Genomic DNA, 22721 nt, shown 5'->3' with positions numbered 1-22721 from the left:
GAACCAGGCATATCCCTAAATTCAACAAAATTCTAACATTCCATTGTCAGTTAACACTCTGACACAAACATAGATTTCTATAAACTAGCCCACATCCTTGGATCAAAACAGTGATGTCTGTGGGATACTGGGAACTCTGAGACTTGAATCAAAACTACAATCATATATTCCATGTTGTAAACAAAGCTTAAAATGTTTCCCTTCCTACAGATCCCATTTTAGCCTACATATTAAAAAACATTTGCAATCCCCATGAACATTATACAAAAACATGTACATGCATTTTATTCTAAAGAAAAATATTTTTCTAAATGTGTTGTCAAGCATAGAAAAAAGACATTACAAAGAACTAAACTATCCATTGTTCATCTCATAGTACCTTTTGTTAAGATGCGTCAAACTTACATTATTCCCTAAAACCCTGACATCTTAAACATTGCTAAAAGTACCTGGGGGCTGGGGCCCAAGAAAAATCCAGCTATTCTTGTAGAGAGATAAAGAAAAATTACCCCCCAAAAATGTATGCAGTCAAACTGTACACAACAGATTGTTTCAAATACCACCTCTGTGACTGTGGAATTGTGTTTGAAAATGTTACGTTACTAAAGCCTGTCCCAGAAAGGTAAACATTACACCTATGATTAAAACACCTCTGAACGCACCGTCAAAGCAATACGGAAAAGCAAAAGAAAAGATTACTTATCTTGCATTTGGGATGCAAGATACCAGATTACCAGATTATTATGCATTTGGGATGCCAAATATAACAGTACCACACAACTCAAGGCCTTGGTTGAAATGCAACTTCGGAGAATTTACATTTAATCAAAATTAGCTGTTCATAAAGTATATACATAAGATAACCAGAGGCACTGTATGGGCAGCGTGTTGATATCGTTCTCAAACGGCTTGTGAGGAAAACCAACTGGGTGAGAGGGGAATCAGACCCTCTAGCGGTGGTAAGGGAGAATGCATGTCTAGTACCTTCCTGATATAATTACTTTGCATAACAAAAAGAGGCAGTAGTGGTAGATATTGAAAAACCTATAATACAAACATTTATTTTAATCAAAAAGTAACCCTTGACGAGTCTTTGGTGCATACAATCTTAGTTATTCTGTTTATGCAAGAGGCACGTGCACTATTGCATTGTTTGAGATTCCATTTTGTTGTTGGTTTTCACATATCTACCGTATTAATAAATTATTCAGTGTAGGCAATAAAGAACAAGCCTTTGTAATTAAATAAAATAAAATGGAACTTTGATTTCCCTCTGGAGTAAGACAGAAACAAAAGAGAAAAAGAAAAGATAAAAGTGGAAATCTCTCTTCATTAAGTACCCATCCAAAGTCACTCATTTCAGTCCCAGGTAGTGCCATCAATCCACAAACAGTGTTTTGCTTGAATGGCATTAGAAAAATAATACCTTAACCCAAATCATGATAAAAAAAAGTGTATTCCTCTTACAGTCTTCAGTATCAGTTTGAATGCTTCCTTCCCGAGGTTGCATATTCTCCTCAAAATCCCCAACTTTCCAGCAGCAGTTCTTCTACGTATAAAAATAAATACACATTCAATTTGATAATACATTTAAAAATGCACGCCAATTGCTACTTGTTCTAATGGTCCTAGAATGCCAGGCATACGTCATCACTAGTGCCGAGGTCCATGTGTGGTCATGAGGTCATGTCCTCAGACAAAGAGCCACAGTTGGTATCTGTCTGAGGGGTTACATGCAACCAAGGAGGGGTGCTCATGACGGGCACTCAGACACTGATTCCATCCTGGGATGAAGAATAACTGGTTCTACGCAAAGAGAAGACACACAGATTAGTCACCAACATCCTCAGTAGGAAATAACTAACATCCACTTCTATGGTAAAGGTAATGAAAGAGAACCAGGCATCAACATCCCCAACAATTTGGTATTATTTCACAGTCAAAAGGATGAACCCCAGGATTTCAAGTAGAAATCTTGACTGAGCCCATTAGAGTAGAGATGTGGGTCTTTGGTCTCACCTCCCTTAACTCCCACTTCTGTTCTGCTCCTACAAATGTGATGCGGCCTTTATACTGGCAGTCTTCCAGCTTCACGGCTGCCTCCGTCCCATGCAAACACAGCTCCTTCTGAATATTGTGCCGGATCTCGTGATGGGTCGAGTACTCAAAATACTGGGGGATCACAAAGAGCACGATAAGTCATCCTCTTGATTTCGAAAGTGACAGACAAAGTACTTATTTCCTTCATGACTGAACCCAGTCACTTTATTCCCTTCCCTCTGACCTGGTTTCCTCCGAGTCCATGGCATGGATACAAGATCAGCCGCTTCCCTCCCTCGTTGTTCTCCCCTGCATCCAGACACGAGTCTTTTCCTACATTCTTCACCTGGAGGCACAAGGAAAGGGATTTCAGTGAAACACACAAGCTGTTCAAACAAGCCCAGCTGCGTCTACCTTAAGTGGTGCGAAGCTGCTCACTCCCCTGGCCTGGGCTGGAGCCCTCCTCTGAGCCCTCTGGAGCTGCTAAATGGAAACCCACTGTGGCCAGACATACTGTAGCTCTCTGCGGTCAGGAAAGAGCCAAGGAGAGGGGATAATGACGTGGGGGCTTACCGAGCCAAAATGGAGTGGGTTGAGATCGGGCATGAAGACCTCTGGATACACGTTCTTCAAATACCAGGAGAAGCTCTTGCACTGCAGCCGCTCCCGGAGGTCCATGCGCTGCGCAACGTCTCCGAAGGCCCTCTGTGGAAATAATTCCAGGCAGCAGCCATTAAAGAGGGGGGAACTTTCTTAATTACTCACACTGCCCAGGCTTTGAACTGGGAGGGAAGCCTCAATTACCACTTCCCCACAGCCCGTCTAGCGGTGGAGCTCCGTGGTTGAAGATGGCGTCGAAGAGGATGGCAGACGTCTTACATGTTCCTAACCAGTTGTGCTAATTTGTTCGTTTTTTGTGTTGTTTGTAACTTGTTTTTTAACTTATTCTGTATATAATGTTGCTGCTACCGTCTCTTATAACCGAAAATAACTTCTGGACATCAGAACTGCGATTACTCACCACAAACTGGAAGAAACGTTTTCCTTTAACGAGTCCGACGAGAAGGATATACTGCTCTCCTGGGAACAGGCCCAGATCCCCACCATTTGCATGAAGAAAAGAAGGGGGAAAAGAGGATGCAGATCGGGCTGCCTTCTGAGAATCCGTAGGCGAGAGAGTAAACTCCCACTGCCATCCATCCTACTTCGCTAACATGCAATCATTGGAAAATAAAATTCATGACCTAAGATTACGATTATCCTACCAACAGGACATTAGGAACTGTAATATCTTATGTTTCACCGAGTCGTGGCTGCACGACGACACAGATAATATATAGCTGTCAGGATTTTCAATGCACTGGCAGAACAGAGAAGCTACGTCTGGTAAGACGAGTGGTGGGGGTATGTGTCTTTTTGTCAATAACAGGTGGTGCGCGATGTCTAATATTAATTAAAGAAGTCTCTAGGTATTGCTCGCCTGAGTTAGAGTACCTTATGATAACCTGTAGAACACACTATCTATATTATTTGTAGCCCTCTACTTTCCACCACAGACCGATGCTGGCACTAAGACCGCACTCAACCAACTCTATAAGGCCATAAGCAATGCTCATCCAGAAGCGGCACTCCTTGTGGCCGGGGACTGTAATGCAGGCAAACTTAAATCAGTTCTACTACATTTTTATCAGCATGTCACATGTGCAACCAGAGGAAGATAAAAAAACTCTAGACCACCTTTACTCCACACAAAGAGATACAAACAAAGCTCTCCCCCGCCCTCCATTTGGAAAATCTGACCATAATTCTATCCTCCTGATTCCTGCTTACAAGCAAAAACTAAAGCAGGAAGAACCAGTGACTCACCAATTACGGAAGTGGTCAGATGACACGGATCCTACACTACAGGACTGTTTTGCTAGCACAGACTGGAATATGTTCCGGGATTCATTCAATGGCATTGAGGAGTATACAACCTCAGTCATCGGCTTCATCAATAAGTGCATCAACGACGTCCCCCCCACAGTGACCGTACCTACATATCCCAACCAGAAGCCATGGATTACAGGCAACATTCGCATCGAGCTAAAGGCTAGAGCTGCCACTTTCAAGGAGCGGGACACTAATCCGGACGCTTATAAGAAATCCCGCTATGCCCTCAGACGAACAATCAAACAAGCAAGTGTCAATACAGGATTAAGATTGAATCCAAGTACACCGGCTCTGACGCTCATCGGGTGTGGCAGGGCTTGAAAACTATTACGGACTACAAAGGAAAACCCAGCCGCGAGCTCCCCAGTGACATGAGTCTACCAGACGAGCTAAATGCCTTTTATGCTCACTTCGAGGCAAGCAACACTGAAGCATGCACGAAAGCACCAGCTGTTCTGGATGACTTTGTGATAACGCTCTCAGTAGCCGATGTGAGCAAGACCTTTAAACAGGCGAACATTCACAAAGCCGCAGGGCCAGATGGATTACCAGGACGTGTACTCAAAGCATGCGCGGACCAACTGGCAAGTGTCTTCACTGACAGTTTCAACCTCTCCCTGACTGAGTCTGTAATACCAACATGTTTCAAGCAGACCACCATAGTCCCTGTGCCCAAGGTAGGGAAGGTAACCTGCCTAAATGATTACCTCCCCGTAGCACTCACGTCGGTAGCCATGAAGTGCTTTGAAAGGCTGGTCATGGCTCACAACAGCATCCTCCCGGACACCATTCGCATACCAATTCGCATACCACCCCAACAGATCCACAGATGACGCAATCTCAATCACACTACACACTGCCCTTTCCCACCTGGACAAAAGGAACACCCATGTGAGAATGCTGTTCATTGACTACAGCTCAGCTTTCAACACCATAGTGCCCACGAAGTTCTTCACTAAGCTAAGGACCCTGGGAATAAACACCTCCCTCTGCAACTGGATCCTGGACTTCCTGACGGACCACCCCAAGGTGGTAAGGGTAGGTAACAACACGTCTGCCACATTGATCCTCAACAATGGGGTCCCTCAGGGATGTGTACTTAGTCCCCTCATGTACTCCCTGTTCACCCACGACTGTGTGGCCAAACACGACTCCAACACCATCATTACGTTTGCTGACGACACAACAGTGGTAGGCCTGATCACCGACAACAATGGGACAGCCTATAGGGAGGAGGTCAGAGACCTGGCAGATTGGTGCCAGGACAACAACCTCTCCCTCAATGTGAGCAAGACAAAGGAGCTGATCGTGGACTACAGGAAAAGGCGGTCTGAACAGGCCCCCATTAACATCAATGGGGCTGTAGGGGAGCAGGTCAAGAGTTTCAAGTTCCTTAGTGTCCACATCACCAAATAACTATCATGGTCCAAACACACCAAGACAGTCGTGAAGAAGGCACGACAAAACCTTTCCCCCTCAGGAGACTGAAAATATTTGTCATGGGTCCCCAGATCCTCAAAAAGTTCTACAGCTGCACAATCAAGAGCATCCTGACCGGTTGCATCACCGCCTGGTATGGCAACTGCTCGGCATTAGACCGCAAGGCACTACAGAGGGTAGTGCGTATGGCCCAATACATCACTGGGGCCAAGCTTCCTGCCCTCCAGGACCTATATAATAGGCGGTGTCAGAGGAAAGCCACAAAATTGTCAGACTCCAGTCACCGGTACCGGAGCGCCAAGTCAAGGACCAAAAGGCTCCTTAACAGCTTCTACCCCCAAGCCATAAGACTGCTGAATAATTAATCAAATGTCCACCCGGACTATTACATTGACCCCCCAATCCATTTGTTTGTACACTGCTGCTCGCTTTTTATTATCTATGCATAGTCACTTCACCCCTACCTACAGTTGAAGTCAGAGGTTTACATACACCTTAGCCAAATACATTTAAACTCAGTTTTTCACAATTCCTGACATTTAATCCTAGTAAAAATTCCCTGTCGTAGGTCAGTTAGGATCAGCACTTTATTTTAAGAATATGGAATGTCAGAATAATAGTAGAGAGAATGATTTATTTGAGATTTTATTTCTTTCATCACATTCCCAGTGGGTCAGAAGTTTACAAACACTCAATTAGTATTTGATAGCATTGCCTATTTAAATTGTTTAACTTGGGTCAAACGTTTCGGGTAGCTTTCCACAAGCTTCCCACAATAAGTTGGGTGAATTTTGTCCCATTCCTCCTGACAGAGCTGGTGTAACTAAGTCAGCTTTGTAGGCCTTCTTGCTCGCACATGCCTATTCAGTTCTGCCAACAGATTTTCAATAGGATTGAGGTCAGGGCTTCGTGATGGCCACTCCAATAACTTGACTTTGTTGTCCTTAAGCCACAACTTTGGAAGTATGCTTGGGGTCATTGTCAATTTGGAAGACCCATTTGCGACCAAGCTTTAACTTCCTGACTGATGTCTTGAGATGTTGCTTCAAAATATCAACATAATTTTCCTCTCCTCATGATGCCATCTACTTTGTGAAGTGCACAAGTCCCTCCTGCAGCAAAGCACCCCCACAACATGATGCTGCCACTCCCGTACCTCAGGGTTGGGATGGTGTTCTTCGGCGTGCAAGCCTCCCCCTTTTTCCTCCAAACATAACGATGGTCATTATGGCCAAACAGTTCTATTTTTGTTTCATCGGACCAGAGGACATTTCTCCAAAAAGTACAATCTTTGTCCCCATGTGCAGTTGCAAACCGTAGTCTGGCTTTTTATGGCGGTTTTGGAGCAGTGGCTTCTTCCTCGCTGAGCGGCCTTTCAGGTTATGACGATATACTGTGGATATAGATACTTTTGTACCTGTTTACTCCAGCATCTTCACAAGGTCCTTTGCTGTTGTTTTGGGATTGATTTGCACTTTTTGCACCAAAGTACGTTCATCTCTAGGAGACAGAACACGTCTCCTTCCTGAGCGGTATGACGGCTGCGTGGTCCCATGGAGTTTAAACTTGCGTACTATTGTTTGTACAGATGAACGTGGCACCTTCAGGCATTTAGAAATGACTCCCAAGGATGAACCAGACTTCTGGAGGTCTACAATTTTTTTTCTGTGGTCTTGGCTGATTTCTTTAGATTTTCCCATGATGTCAAGCAAAGAGGCCCTGAATTTGAAGGTAGGCCTTGAAATACATCCACAGGTGCACCTCCAATTGACTCAAATTATGTCAATTAGCCTATCAGAAGCTTCTAAAGCCATGACATCATTTTCTGGAATTTTCCAAGCTGTTTAAAGGCACAGTCAACTTAGTGTATGTAAACTTCTGACCCACTGGAATTGTGATACAGTGAATTATAAGTCAAATAATCTGTCTGTAAACAACTGCTGGAAAATTTACTTGTGTCATGCACACAGTAGATGTCCCAACTGACTTGCCAAAACTATAGTTTGTTAACAAGAAATTTGTGGAGTGGTTGAAAAACAAGTTTTAATGACTCCAACCTAAGTGTATGTAAACTTCCGACTTCAACTGTACATGTAAAAATTACCTCAAATAACCTGTACCCCTGCACACTGACTCGGTACCGGTACCTCCTGTAAATAGCATCATTATTGTTATGTAATTGTGTTACTTTTTTAATGTATTTTTTCTATATTTAATTTTTATGTTTTTATTTATTATTATTATTATTATTTAAAAAAATCTTTACTTTAGTTTATTTGGTAAATATTTTCTTAACTCTTCTTGAACTGCACTGTTGGTTAAGGGCTTGTATGTAAGCATTTCACGTTATATTGTATTCCTGTTGTATTCGGCGCATGTGACAAATAAAGTCGGCGCATGTGACAAATAAAGTTTGATTGATAGATTGATTGATTTGATGGGTGACGGCTCGAAAGACAGCACCATGTATGGCAGAGTTTCAGTCTACCCAATCCCGTTTCAAGTAATTGGCACGCACCAAAAATATTTTGTACACATACAGATGTAGAATCTTAATTTGATCATCCCGTTGTATTAGAAGATTAAAAAGGCTTCTGAACTTCGTAATTTCCACTTTGAAATTTCAGACTTGATTTTCCCTCCCGAAAAATGTATCAACCCCTTCAAAAATGTCTATGAAGTATAATCCACATCATTCACATTTCCTGTTGCTGTAGAATTATTTTTCTGATGTAGCAAAGTGGCTCAAATTAAGATCCTAAATCTGTACATAAGACAAGTTAGCTGAAATACCACTGCAAATTATGAACCCTCTAGTCCAGAAATGTCTGCCTTTTTCCCTCTCTTTGCTTCATTTAAATTAATTCATGGAATCAACCCAGCGTTCAACGTTTCAAAAGAGTGCAGAGCAGACATTACTCAGTTATTGATTCACCCACAGTACAAACGCAGAGTATTTCAAGGAACTGAGAAAGCTTCTCCAGACAGGCCTTCAGTAACGAGAGCACTTGAGAGAGACAATGACGCAGGTGATGTAAACAGCAGTGTGTGCTGATAACTGCTGTAGCTGTGCTCCATGAAGCTATTAGAGACTTCCTGCCTGTTAACAACTTGCTTGTTCTAGGTCCCAAGAAACAAAGAGATCTTCTGTTGAATCTGACAATTAATTTTGATGGTTGTTGTCATGACGTTGGCCTGTGGGTAAGGTTTATGACCCCCCCATAAATACCTTTCTCCCTTCCCTCTCTCTCTGACTCTACCGAAGGACTCCTGAATAGCCTTTGTTAAACATAGAGAGTCTGGGAACATCAAACAAGTGGGGGGAAAGGAACCATATTTCGGTAATAGAACCAGTTGAAAATATGCATTGGTCCTTAATGTATATGATGTCTGTTCGGTGGTCATCTGAGACATTATGACTGATGACAGGACGACATAAACTGTATCTGGGAAAGTCTACACATTCTAGTTATCAGATTCACATGGAATTGTTGTGCAAATTAAATGTTTGAATATGAAAATATTTGTGATAAGATTAAATGTAATTTTAGCTTCCAAATGAGAGAATTGGGTTTTCATAAGTTTAGAGCCCTGCTCAATCAGTGGCCCGCCCCTGTGAAGAGACATGGGTTATAAACTATGAAACACACCCTTCTCTCCCTCCACTATATAAGCCCTTGACGAAAATGTAACCTCCTGTTCCGAGGACGATAGGACGACGGTCCATACGTTAAAGGACTAACATGTCAACTACAGAACTAAGCCAACCTCAGTGTGAGCTTTGGTTGTGAATGGTATGAACTTTGAACTCTTATTCACTAAAGAAGTGAGACCTCCTAGCCGTTGAGTTAGCAACAGCAGCTGTAAACGTGGGCTAGGAAAGGACGGACGACGTATCCAGTCTAACACACAACGAAGATACTACAACGTATCCAATTTACCACCAGAGACATTCTTCCGAGGACAGGAAGATCCTTGTTGGCCAACACGGCCAGCATCTACGACCAACCTACCGAAGCGCAGCTCAGAGTAAATATTTATTGCATTTTCCTTTTCCAAATGGGCTGTAATTTAGAATGCATAAGATACTGTATATATGAAAGCTTAGCTTCTCCCTTTGTTCCTCAGTCTTCCCGCTCTTTCATTCAAGCCCAACCCCCTCTCTTTGTGTAACAAGCCATCATACAGGTTCCGTCCACAAGGGATGTTTTCTGTATGACATAATTTGCATTCTGTGTAAATGTAATTCTGTGTGATTAGTTAGGTATTTAGTAAATAAATAATTAAACCCAATTTTGTATTGCTGATTCAACTTGTTAGCCAGGGTTCGTGAAGATAACCAAGAATTTACAACTTTCAGATGAGACTGAAATAAGGTGACGATAAGTATTGACTGCTATTGATGTAAAATATTACTAGGTCTTGCAGAGTTTATTCGGAAGATAACAGCTCTATAAACACTCTTTCGTGGTGCCCCGACTTTCTAGTTAATTACATTTACATGATTAGCTCAATCAGGTAATATTAATTACAGAGAAAGGATTTTATAGAATAGCATGTCATATCACTTAATCCGGCATAGCCAAAGACACGACATTATACAGTCGTCTCAAATAAAACTGTGAAGGACCTCGGCGTTACTCTGGACCCTGATCTCTCTTTTGAAGAACATATCAAGACTGTTTCAAGGACAGCTTTTTTCAATCTACATAACATTGCAAAAATCAGAAACTTTCTGTCCAAAAATGATGCAGAAAAATTAATCCATGCTTTTGTTACTTCTAGTTTGGACTACTGCAATGCTCTACTTTCCGGCTACCCGGATAAAGCACTAAATAAACTTCAGTTAGTGCTAAATACGGCTGCTAGAATCCTGACTAGAACCCAAAAATGTGATCATAATACTCCAGTGCTAGCGTCCCTACACTGGCTTCCTGTTAAGGCAAGGGCTGATTTCAAGGTTTTACTGCTAACCTACAAAGCATTACATGGGCTACATACCTACACTTACGCTACGGTCACAAGACGCAGGCCTCCTAATTGTCCCTAGAATTTCTAAACAAACAGCTGGAGGCAGGGCTTTCTCCTATAAAGCTCAATTTTTATGGAATGGTCTGCCTACCCATGTGAGAGATGCAGACTCGGTCTCAACCTTTAAGTCTTTACTGAAGACTCATCTCTTCAGTAGGTCCTATGATTGAGTGTAGTCTGGCCCAGGAGTGTGAAGGTGAACGGAAAGGTTCTGGAGCAACAAACCGCCCTTGCTGTCTCTGCCTGGCCAGTTCCCCTCTCTCCACTGGGATTCTCTGCCTCTAACCCTATTACAGGGGCTGAGTCACTGGCTTATTGGTGTTCTTCCATGCCGTCCCTAGGAGGGGTGCGTCACTTGAGTGGGTTGAGTCACTGACGTGGTCTTCCTGTCTTGGTTGGCGCCCCCCCTTGGGTTGTGCTGTGGCGGAGATCTTTGTGGGCTATACTCGGCCTTGTATCAGGATGGTAAGTTGGTGTTTGAAGATATCCCTCTAGTGGTGTGTGGGCTGTGCTTTGGCAAAGTGGGTGGGGTTATATCCACAGTGTCTCCTGACCCCTCCTGTCTCAGCCTCCAGTATTTATGCTGCAGTAGTTTATGTGTCAGGGGGCTAGGGTCAGTCTGTTATATCTGGAGTATTTCTCCTGTCTTATCCGGTGTCCTGTGTGAATTTAAGTATGCTCTCTCTAATTCTCTCTTTCTCTCCTTCTTTCTTTCTTTCTCTCTCTCTGAGGACCTGAGCTCTAGGACCATGCCTCAGGACTACCTGGCATGATGACTCCTTGCTGTCCCCAGTCCACCTGGCCGTGCTGCTGCTCCAGTTTCAACTGTTCTGCCTGCGGCTATGGAACCCTGACCTGTTCACCGGACGTGCTACCTGTCCCAGACCTGCTGTTTTCAACTCTCTAGAGACAGCAGGAGCGGTAGAGATATTCTCAATGATCGGCTATGCAAAGCCAACTGACATTTACTCTTGAGGTGCTGGCTTGTTGCACCCTCGACAACTACTGTGATTATTATTATTTGACCATGCTGGTCATTTATGAACATTTGAACATCTTGGCCATGTTCTGTTATAATCTCCACCCGGCACAGCCAGAAGAGGACTGGCCAACCCTCATAGCCTGGTTCCTCTCTAGGTTTCTTCCTAGGTTTTGGCCTTTCTAGGGAGTTTTTCCTAGCCACCGTGCTTCTACACCTGCATTGCTTGCTGTTTGGGGTTTTAGGCTGGGTTTCTGTACAGCACTTTGAGATATCAGCTGATGTAAGAAGGGCTATATAAATACATTTGATTTGAACAACTATAAACTACTAATAGCCTTGAGCACAGAAGGTTTTCCTCAAATGGATTTCTCTTAGTCACAAAGGATACTAGTCAATTCTTCTTATTTCACATCTCATACTGGGCTAATTTTAGTATTGTACATACTGTACCATGGACATCAAAACTGATGTTCCCCTCTGGAGAATGTGTTTGCATATGTGACCTTGTTCAGACTTTGTCCAGACTATACGTAACCAACAGACGGCCTAGGCCCAGAGTGTGGCACAGGAGGCTGCCGAGGGGAGGAAGGCTTATAATAATGTTAATAACTAATCTGCAGTCAGAATGAGAACATTAGTATGTGCAGAGCAAACGGCTACTGTTAAAACATTACTGTTGGGTGTTGGGCAGGTGTGGGCAACTTTGATGGCGGTGGGGCCCACAACAAAAATCCAAACTGAGATAAAAATGTAAATGATTTCGTGCAATTCTACGTATTTTGCCATGGAGTGTAGAGAAAATGTTGCCGTTTTAAAGCAAGTTTGCTGCAATTCTATACATTTTCCCATAGGGTGGAGAGAAATGTTAGCAGTGTTTAATATGATATCTGAGTGAGACTGACTAACAAAATCAATGGGGGCCACCTGGCCGGTAATTCGACCATGAAAACAAGTAACAAGTATAGATAGCTGTCCGCTAAACTAACCTTCCAATCTACAAAATGTTTGCTGACATGGACTAATTGACAAACTATCAGAGACTGATATAACAAGATAAAAACTGCTGTTGCAAAACCAAAGTTCGAAATTGCATCTTGTGTATTCTACTATTCTAACTATTCTAACTCTCGTAAGTTGTTCAGTCATTTATATATTTATACATACATACATACATACATACATACATACATACATACATACATACATACATACATACATACATACATACATACATACATATATATATATCACACACTATATGTATAAAAGTATGTGGACACCCCTTCAAATGAGTGGATTTGACTATTTCAGCCACACCCGTTGCTGACAGGTGTATAAAATCAAGCACCAAGCCATGCAATCTCCATAGACAAACACTGGCAGTAGAATGGTCTTAAGAGCTCAGTGACTTTCAACGTGGCACAATCATAGGATGCCACCATTCCAAGATATCAGTTTGTCAAATTCTGCCGTGCTAGAGTTGCCCCGTTCAACTGTAAGTGCTGTTATTGTGAAGTGGAAACGTCTAGGAGCAACAACGGCTCAGCGGCGAAGTGGTAAGCCACACAAGTTCACAGAATGGGACCGCCAAGTGCTGAAGCGCATATAAATCTTTTGTCCTCAGTTGCAACACTCAATACCGAGTTCCAAACTGCCTCTGGAAGCAACATCAGCAACTGTTCATCGGGAGCTTCATGAAATGGGTTTCCATGGCCGAGCAGCCGAAGCCTAAGATCACCATGCATAATGTCAAACATCGGCTTGAGTGGTGTAAAGCTCTCGTTCTCTGGAGTGATGAATCATGCTTCACCATCTGGCAGTCAGACGGACTAATCTGGGTTTGGCGGATGCCAGGAGAAAGCTACATGCCCGAATGCTTAGCGCCAACTGTAAAGTTTGGTGGAGGAGGAATAATAGTCTGGGGCTGTTTTTCATGGTTCGGGCTAGGCCCCTTAACAGTACAGCCTACAATGACATTCTAGACAATTCTGTGCTTCCAACTTTGTGGCAACAGTTTGGGGAAGGCCCTTTCCTGTTTCAGCATGACAATGCCCCTGTGCACCAAGCGAGGGGGCATTGGTTTGTCAAGATCAGTGTGGAAGAAGTTGACTGGCCTGCACAGAGCCCTGACCTCAACCCCTACAGCAGGGGTGGTGCAACTCAATATTAATTCTTAATGTTTGATATACTGTAAATAAATATGTTTATACACACACACACACACACACACACACACACACACACACACACACACACACACACACACACACACACACACACACACACACACACACACACACACACACACACCCGAGTGCCTTCAAAAGGGGGACCGGACGCGAGTTACCCATCCCTGCTGTAGGGGATGGATTCACGGTTTTAGAACGCCTGTCCTATTTCTGGGGTTATCAGCCTGCCTATCTGGGTTTAAATGTACAAAACTATAACAATGTCACTCAGAAATACCACATACATCTTTGGCCAGCTGTGCAGCTTGTTGGTTGCGTCGGTAGAAGATTTCCTTGTAGTCGTCCATCCAGACCTCGGCCAGCCGCACCTGGTTGCGTGCGATCACCTGGGTGCCCTTGGGGAAGGTGTGCGGACTCTTGGTGCGGAACACATGACCCACGATGGAGCAAGGGATTATTTCTAGCTGACCCCCACACTGCCACACCTACAGACAGGCAGGCAGACAGACAGAGGTAACACACCCAGCACTGTTAGAAATACTTGGCATGATGACTATACTGTAACCGGTAACTGCTGCATAATATAAAGACAGGATGAATCACTTACAATAGCACTGATGACACCCTAATACATGCTGTTGTCTATCTATCTATGTAGAAAGGCAAGTGATCCTTCTCTTACTCTGAAAGACATTTCGATATTCTCCCCTCCCCAGATTTCCATTTGTTCATCATAGCTTCCGATAAGATAGAAGTAGTCCTTGGAGATAGAGAAGAGTCCCCCAGCAAAAGTTGGTGTCCTGTGAATAGAGGGTCCAGTGAATAGAGGGTCCAGATCTTTTTTTTTTTTACACTCAGCTGAGGAATAGACAATTCACAACCACCTATCAAGGAATACACGTGTTTGGCATGCCTGAAAGTAGGCATTCACATAGTTCTTCTCACTTGATAGGATAAGTCTCATCCTTTCTCCGTTGTTTTTCGTGGTCCGGTAGACTCTCCCAGCCAAAGGATAGGCCCCAGTCAAAGTTACCACGGTTGTGGTTCTGCCCGTATGGCGAGGGCTTCATAAACTCAAAGGTGTTGAGGTCAATGGTTGTGATGTCAGGACTCACTACCGCAGTGTAATTCTCTGCTATCCTGGCCAGTAGAGGCTCCAGCCAGCCATTGAAGCATTCGCCTGTTGGATGCGCATTCACCATCAGCCGAACAATACAACCACTAAATAGCATTGCATTTTAAATGTGAAACACTTTATCGACAAAGAACACAGAAGCCTGTGTTATAAAAGCAATCACTTTGAGAATATACCTAAAATACCACAAATGAAATCACCTGTGTGCTGAACAAATAAATGTAACACTCATTTGATATTTTACCAGGCCACCTGGAAGCAGCCACCGCAAAAATAGAAGATATGTTACATTCCAATAACCATAATATGTTGTGGCATTACTGCCATGCCCTAAACAGCATGTGAATTTTGCTAGTATTCTGAGTCTTAGTGTGTAGGTGGATTAACAAATGTCTAAAAGGCTGAGCTGTTCTGGTTGTTCCAGCCTGATGACTCAGCTGTTTGACGTCAGTGCTGTGTCCGTGCTGTGGTGTGTGCGTGCGTGTGTGGACTAACAGTGAGCGTCAAGGAAGGTGAGGATGTCTCCAGTGGCCACAGAGGCTCCCAGCAGCCGAGCAGTGATCAGGCCCTTTCTCTCCCGCTGACGTACCACGCGCACAATGTGCAGCCGCTTCAAATACTCATCCAGCTCCTCCTTCAATGCATCTGTGAAAGGAAATGAACCAACTGCATTAGCTGTGGAACTGCCGATCTATAAATGGACAGTGCCAATCAGGTTCAATACGAGAGGACTTACTAGAGCAACCTACAGAAAAAATCTTTAAAATGTAAGAATAAACCAATAAGCAAAATACAATGAAATGATCAGGTCATTTCATCTTCTGCTAAAATTCCTACCTCAGTGCAGTGACTGTTTCCGGGGGAGTAGGCCTCTACCTCAACTTGGCCCCCCAGTGAGGAAGCTTACACTTCAACGGAGTGAATGAAAGAGTGAGTGAGATGCCTGGCTTTCATCTAATAGCAGGCTATTCCCAACAAATGACAGAGAGTTTTGAGAGTCACTCAGTGAGGTTGCATTGCCTGAGGGGAATCACAGGTATAATATTGCAGATAGATTTGGGGTTATATCAAAATAATGGTTTGCAGAATTTCTAATCCCTCCATTTTTATTTTATTTCAAACCTACCACCCCTAACTGCCAAGAATACACCTTCTACTGCTATTCACAGCTATCGTCACTCACATGTACAGTACTCTCTAATCTTATTTACAACCCTCAGTTGTCCCCATACTAACCCATCTCTCCCGGTTCACTAACATTTTACTACTTCCTTTAGCAAAACATCCTGGGTCGTTCCATGTCATATCAGCAAGCCATGACACCCACCATCTCAGATTGTTCGGAAATCGTTTCTGTAGTCAGAAACAGACAAGATAAGCATTTTGGAAACATCATTTTATTAAACTAGAATTTGATATCTGAGAATTTAGCTAATTGATTGCACACAAATTTGCCATTTTAAATGTACAGGATTCACTTAAAGTTCAATAATTATAGACCATTTCTTTGGATTCCTCATGTCATGTCTTTCTCATTTTTAGAAAACGGTTTGGTCCAAATCAGACGTTAGGTACTATAATTCTTTAAAAAATAATGACCTAATAGCAGGAACAGCACCATCTACTGGTCAGAACCTGGCAATATCAGGATATAGGATGGGACATAAACCAAACAACTTCAATGACTAATTTCACTAAACAGGGGAAAGAAACTGTCACCATATTCACTGAGAATACATTACATAGGATGAAAAAGCAATACTCTGAGCTGCAGCTCCATAGTACTTGTCAGACACAGAGAAGTGATACTATATACTTGTTGTTGGGATGGGATTGGCATGGGGTGTGGGGGTGGGGGTGTGGGTGGCTTTTGAAAATGTCTTTAGATTCTTCATAAAAATTGTAATAAAGTATACTTTTACCCCTTTTTCTCCCCAATTTCATGGTATCCATCGCTGCAACTCCCCTACGGACTCGGTAGAGGCGAAGGTCAAGAGCCATGTGTCCTCCGAAACACAACCCTGCTAAGCTGCACTGCTTCTTGACACACTGCTAGCTTAACCCAGAAGCCAGCCACACAAATGTGTAGGAGGAAACACCGTCCAGCTGGCAACCGGTGTCAGCTTGCAGGCGCCCGGCCCGCCACAAGGAGTCGCTAGAGCGCAATAGGACAAGGAAATCCCGGCCAGCCAAACCCTCCCCTAACCCGAACAATTCTGGGCCAAATGTGCGCCGCCTCATGGGTCTCCCGGGTACAGCCGGCTGTGACACGGCCTGGGATCGAACTCGGGGCTGTAGTGACGCCTCAAGCACTGCAATGCAGTGCCTTAGACGCTGCGTCATTCGGGAGGCCCGCTTCATTTCTAACTCATTGTTAGAAAAAAAGTTTGGTCCAAATCGGATGTTAGGTACTATATATGGATCCTATAAATTAAAATGGTGAATTTGGGTGTTATCAATTAGCTTCATTTCTCAGAGATCAAATTATATTTCAACAAAATAATGTTACATAAATGCGAATACTATCGGTTTGTAATTACAGAAACGATTTCAGAACAATCTAAGATGGTGGTGTCAAAATCATCTTTCTTATGCTTTTTGGAGGTGGAATGACCATCCTATTTTCCCTCGGCCTTGTTTCCCTCAGCCTGACGCCTGTTTACAAGAGCAAACTCTGACTCAATTCTCCACAGACTAGCTAGCCCCTCTTAGGAAGGCATTCACTAGCAGTGCTGCTTCCTGCTATAACCCCCTTCACAAGAAGCCAGGGCGCCAGCCTGCACATTTCATGGCACACCAGCGGGCCGCCTAACAGGCTGCCTGACTAAAATTAAAGTGAGAACACGGTGGTCCTGCCATCTGCCTGGCCGGCTGGTTAGTTCCTTACCGTCCACACTGGCATCGTCCACCAGGATGATCTCCTTGAGGAAGATGGCAGGGGAGGTGTGAAGGACGCTGTACACCGTCCTCAGCAGAGTGCTCCAGCCTTCGTTGTGAAACACAATGATCACGCTGGTGGTCAGCAAGGGGGGACAACGCTTGAATGTTTGCTCGATACATCTGCAAAAGAAAACCATAAAAAAATTAGGTGGTGTCTTTTATGGTCCCTGAGAGGGCTTTCAGTGCAGGACTGAGGCTGAAACATCTGAAGTCCTTCCTTAAAGGGATGTATTTTTCAGTTGTGTCATTGGGATATGGTACTCCCTTGAAAATGTCAACAAAATCACACAGTCTGAATCTGTCTAAATTACCCCATTAAAAATAGAAACATGGACAGACTTGTTAACTTAGCCAAACAAAACTCCCAGTCACATTTACTGGGCACACATGCTGAAACAATGTTTCAGACAGAAAAACTCAGCCTGTGGTTGGAGTGAAATTTTCCTCAATAACTAAAAGAAAATATCAAAGACTTCTTTGGGTTAAAACCATCATGTCCGTTGGAGACACATTATATAATGTTATTTTCTCCTTCCTTCTGTGGTCATTCAGTATGTGACTTCGGTTTCATACTGAGCCACTGAGACAAGACATAAAAATATATGGAAACGGAATCCCTCTACAGAGGAATGGTTCTATTGAACACCACACGGTGGAGCTGCATTGTGATGAGGAGAAACTTCCTTCGAGATGTTCGCTTCATATTAGAATGTTTTACAACAGAACCTATAATGCTAGAATTTCCATCATAAACAGGGCCACTGACCCCAAGATTTACTAGACATTTTTACATGGCCATGTTGGTTTGAACTGAAGCATACGGCACTGCGGTAATACATTTTAGAGCATGTATATGGAAACAACTGTGAAAGCTACCATAACAGCACAAATATGGCTAGCTAATTATTGAGAAATAACATACTCTGGTGGTCTGGTGTCTGGGCCCAAGTCACGGCTGAGAGAGATGCGGTCGCTGGCGTAGAGGTTAAAGCAGTGTTTCTCCTCTCCCCGATCCTTCTCCTTCTGTTCAGCAGGGCTCAGTTTGTCTGTGTGAAAGGGCTTCCCAGAGGCTCCGGGGTCATTGGGGTCCTGAGGTGGACGCTCTAGGACTGGCCTCAGCTCAGCAGCTGTGTAGGTCCCTGACAAACAGGAGAAGTCCCCTGCAGTCTCCTGCTGACGCACTGGGGCTTTGATCTGCATCTTTGGCATGGCGTCCCTGAAGTTATTGACGGCCCCCATCACCATGCCCAGCACGGCATCCCGCTTGACAGCTATCTCCTTCAGCCAGGGCTCTTCTTGTGTGGGACTTTGGCTTACTACCTCACGTTGTATAAGGAACAAAAATGTGACAAAAATAAAGGCTACTATCACCAGCTTCAAGGGGTGTAGTCGCCTTCTGAGAACTCTGCGGAGACCACTCATTCTTCTGGAGATGGGTGGGGTAGATTTCTTTGAGGCAGCACTTCACTGAACACACAGTCAGTTGCAAGGAGGTAACCTTAAAAAGTAAGTTAGAAAGAATGTGACAAACGTGTCAAATAAACAGAGGCAATAAGCAAGATCATATAACTCAGTCTCACATGCATGGGGGAAAAAAACGTTTTTCTTCCAAGCTGAGAACAGAATGAACTGTTACATGCTATTTGAATTATGAACTTCCACACACGAAAGCAGGAAAGTAACAAGATATGTGATTGTTTGGCTCCAATACTTTGCCCATTAAAAGAGTCGGAGAAACGTTTTACTGTACAGTAGTCTCCTAAATGACAGGATAGATCAGGCTACTATAAAATGTACTTGTCATAGCGCTGCAGTTTAACATTATTTTCGGGAAAATAATGTGACTTACCTGGACATTACATAATAAGGATGGGATCTGCAGTCCAAACCCTTGATGAAAAAAAGTCCATTCATTTATGTCAAGCTTATCGCTAAAAGAAAATCCTCTTCAAAATATGCGGATTTCCAGATAAATTGTTGCCCAAAAAGAATACAGTCAATACAGTTGTGGAGCGTTTCTCAATCTCTACAAAGTACTTCCGTCTCGTTGGATCCAGGTGCGCTCCTTTCAGGTAGAGGGTGGAACCCTTTTCAGTTGGCACGCGTAAGTAGAGCGGATCTTTCTGTTAAACCCCAAAGCCATGCAATTATTACATGAGTGAAACATTGCAAAGCAGCAGGCATTCTGAAAACAAATTATGAATTTGTCATTTGGCACATAAAGTATGCGTCTATTTGTGTCAGTTGCAAAAACCACTTTGATTTACTCCAGCTACAAAGCTAGACCTCTCCGTGTGCCCCAAATTAAAAAGTGTTATCTTGCAGTCACTTTGTCTCAGGCAATATTGGAAATAGTCGACTCTGCGGGATAGGTCTGATCTAATAATGGTGTCAATTCTTAAAATAATAGGATTTGTTCAGCCAGCCATTCATTGAGACTGTTGCTGGGTTACAAATAGCGGAGGAACGTATCCTATACCTCTCTCATAGGCACCGCATCCAATCAGGCTACTTAGAAGTATAACAGGTCGCCTACATAAGACGCGGTATAGGTCTACCCTACAGAAATAAGTGAGCATAAATGTATACTAATGTGAGCTATGCTAGATTATGTAGCGTGTGAATGTTATGTATAGTCATACAATAAGAGAGCGAACTGTTGATCAGAATTGTCAAATATAAAGCCGGTATAGTGCATCTGTTACAAAGTATCATACTGTAAGCTACAGAATAACTTATCAGATGGCTCAGCAAAGAGCATTACACGACAGGCTCATACGTTTAACGTTACGGTTTACACTAGAATCAAAGTCCAAGCTTGAGTTTTTATCCTCTAGCCTGAAGAAAAGTAATGAGTGAAAATGTGCCACTCACCGAACATTTTGGACCCTCTGAGACATATCCCAACATATTCCTGCTTGCCAAGTCACCCTGGCAGATGGTATTCATAAAGTGTTCGATGCTTGAGGGGGTAAAGAAAAGACGTGGACGCGGTAGCCATTCGGAGAAGGAATACTCCGGTGCCCAGTTAGGAGTCTTGTCAAGCAGGATCAACAAGTGACACAATTCACCATGTCTGTTCTCCTCTCCTTCTTGGTACTTAGCCTACAGCACAAGCTCAGTGTTGTGGAAGTTACTTTTTCCATTAATACAGGAATGGCCTCTATTACATCTTCTACTTGAAATAGGCATATATGAATAGTAGAACAGCCAGTCTCTTATATGCCCAAAACTGAAAAAGTAATAACCAAACCGTTACCGTTGGAATACTCATTCTATATTCTTAATATCAACTCTTTACAAAACATAAAGTCACTGCATACAATTTCCATTAGTGTGCGTGTGTATGCATTGTTGGGGAAGCTACTCTGAAGATATAGTTTACCAAGCTACCAATTATTTCACACTGGAAGAAGCTAAGCTACACTAAAGATACCCTTAAGAAATATATAGTTTACTGAACTAAAGTTACTTTGAAAAAGTAGTTCACTCCATCCAAACTACTTCATGAAAAATGATCAAATGTGAAATGTCATAGACTACAAATTGCAAGAACACGTCACTCTGGAGTCAAATGTTTACATAATGCGTAATTTAGCCGATTAAACACAAACATTGTGAAAATTAGGCAGGTCTGATTGTGAAAAATAAAGGAAATCTTGCCTACCCATATTTTTTTCAACTATTTTTGCAAAAAATAGTAGTGTGTAGTTCCACTAGTTACATGGCAAAAATGAATTAACTACTGAAAACACTACCACGATTTGAATTTAGTTCAACTACCACCAAGCTAATTCAATTACTAATTGAACTACATGTAGTTCACTACTCATTACGGTGTGTATGTGCGTGTGAACTTTTCAATATTATTTCCCAATACACTGGCAATTGGCATAATGTACGTGCTGTTCTTATAACTTAAACTTCATAGATGACTTTTCAAATACTGTTGGAAAGAAAACCATTTGAAAGACATGTTATGGGTCATTAAGCTCAATGGTCATTAGGCTACTGGTACAATACTTAGAGTTTGGGTGTGTGTCTTGGCAGTGGGAGTCAACATTCAATATAGTACCCTTAACCTCCCTATGGGAGGGTTCTGTCCACTCCCAGAGTGGTATTTCCCTTAATTAAAAAATAACAACCTTATATGTATAACAAACAAGAAAACACATTATCAACAGAGTGGATGACACCATAAAATCTAGATCAAGTCTAATGTAACTGACTGGCACTGAGTTGGATGCACATATTCATTCCTAACTTGGAAGTAACTGCATGTCTCCATCCCAAATGGCACCCTCTCAATGAAGTGCACTACTTTTGACCAGGGCCATTTGGGACGTAACCCATGTCTTATTTGCTGTGTAATGACTATGCCTTAATAAGGAGTTCAAGGATTTAAAAACAATTTAAGATGCATTTAAAGTGAATACATTTAAGACCAGGTACCACACCCTAATAGAGGACCACCCCCCTTAATCATATCACAATACACTTTTACCAGTTGAATATAGATAACAATATAATCCTTTTTTTATTAAAAAAAAAATCTGAAATATTGTATTAAAATATGCAAAGTCTCATTATATATACGTATTTGCATATCCAACAAATACATTTTTCAGGACACTGGATTATGTCAGCCTAATATTTTGGTGCTATTTTGTTTTGACACTCCAGAAGTGGACTTAATCAGAGCAGATTCTGGATAAATTCTTTTACAATTTTTCTGTCTGTAAAATACTAAAGACGTGTATGTAAAAAGCATTTTTGGCAAATGTTTCTGAAGAAAACGTTATCTAGAATAAATAATTGACAATATATCAACAATTCCCTCTGGGCAAGTCTCGAGAATATGGGTGCGTTCATATATTCACTCTGGCTATTTACTCCGATTTCAGAGCACTCATGTCTGCATGTGCCAGAGCACAGAATAACTGATGAATTTTCCGAACGCTCAACACGCGCAGAATAATTGATGAATATTACAAACGCTCAACACCAGTTATGTTCAGGGTCCAACACTGGA

At 42.7% G+C, this 22721-nt stretch overlaps 1 protein-coding gene across 2 annotated transcripts; it reads right to left on the bottom strand.

The window, feature by feature from the left end:
* Positions 1-262: 262 nt before the first annotated feature.
* Positions 263-20827, bottom strand: LOC115160727 (polypeptide N-acetylgalactosaminyltransferase 3-like). 2 transcript variants are annotated; one of them, XM_029711067.1, is made up of 12 exons: positions 20564-20827; positions 19539-19812; positions 18612-19187; positions 17637-17809; positions 15245-15394; positions 14560-14794; positions 14297-14414; positions 13899-14099; positions 2614-2745; positions 2285-2386; positions 2020-2172; positions 263-1806 (listed from the first exon to the last, which is right to left on the bottom strand). In XM_029711067.1, exons 3-12 carry the CDS (start codon positions 19109-19111, stop codon positions 1693-1695), a joined length of 1878 nt encoding a protein of 625 aa, XP_029566927.1. In that variant the 5' UTR covers positions 19112-19187; positions 19539-19812; positions 20564-20827; the 3' UTR covers positions 263-1692. The 2 variants fall into 2 exon arrangements, with proteins under 2 accessions (XP_029566927.1, XP_029566928.1); XM_029711068.1 differs by lacking the exon at positions 20564-20827 and having other exon boundaries at positions 19539-19828.
* Positions 20828-22721: the final 1894 nt, after the last annotated feature.

The sequence above is a fragment of the Salmo trutta genome, chromosome 24 (assembly GCF_901001165.1).
Source record: "Salmo trutta chromosome 24, fSalTru1.1, whole genome shotgun sequence".
Classification (NCBI taxonomy): Eukaryota; Metazoa; Chordata; class Actinopteri; order Salmoniformes; family Salmonidae; genus Salmo; species Salmo trutta.
The sequence above is the reverse complement of the archived record's forward strand: the minus strand, read 5'-3'. Positions and strand labels throughout refer to the sequence as shown.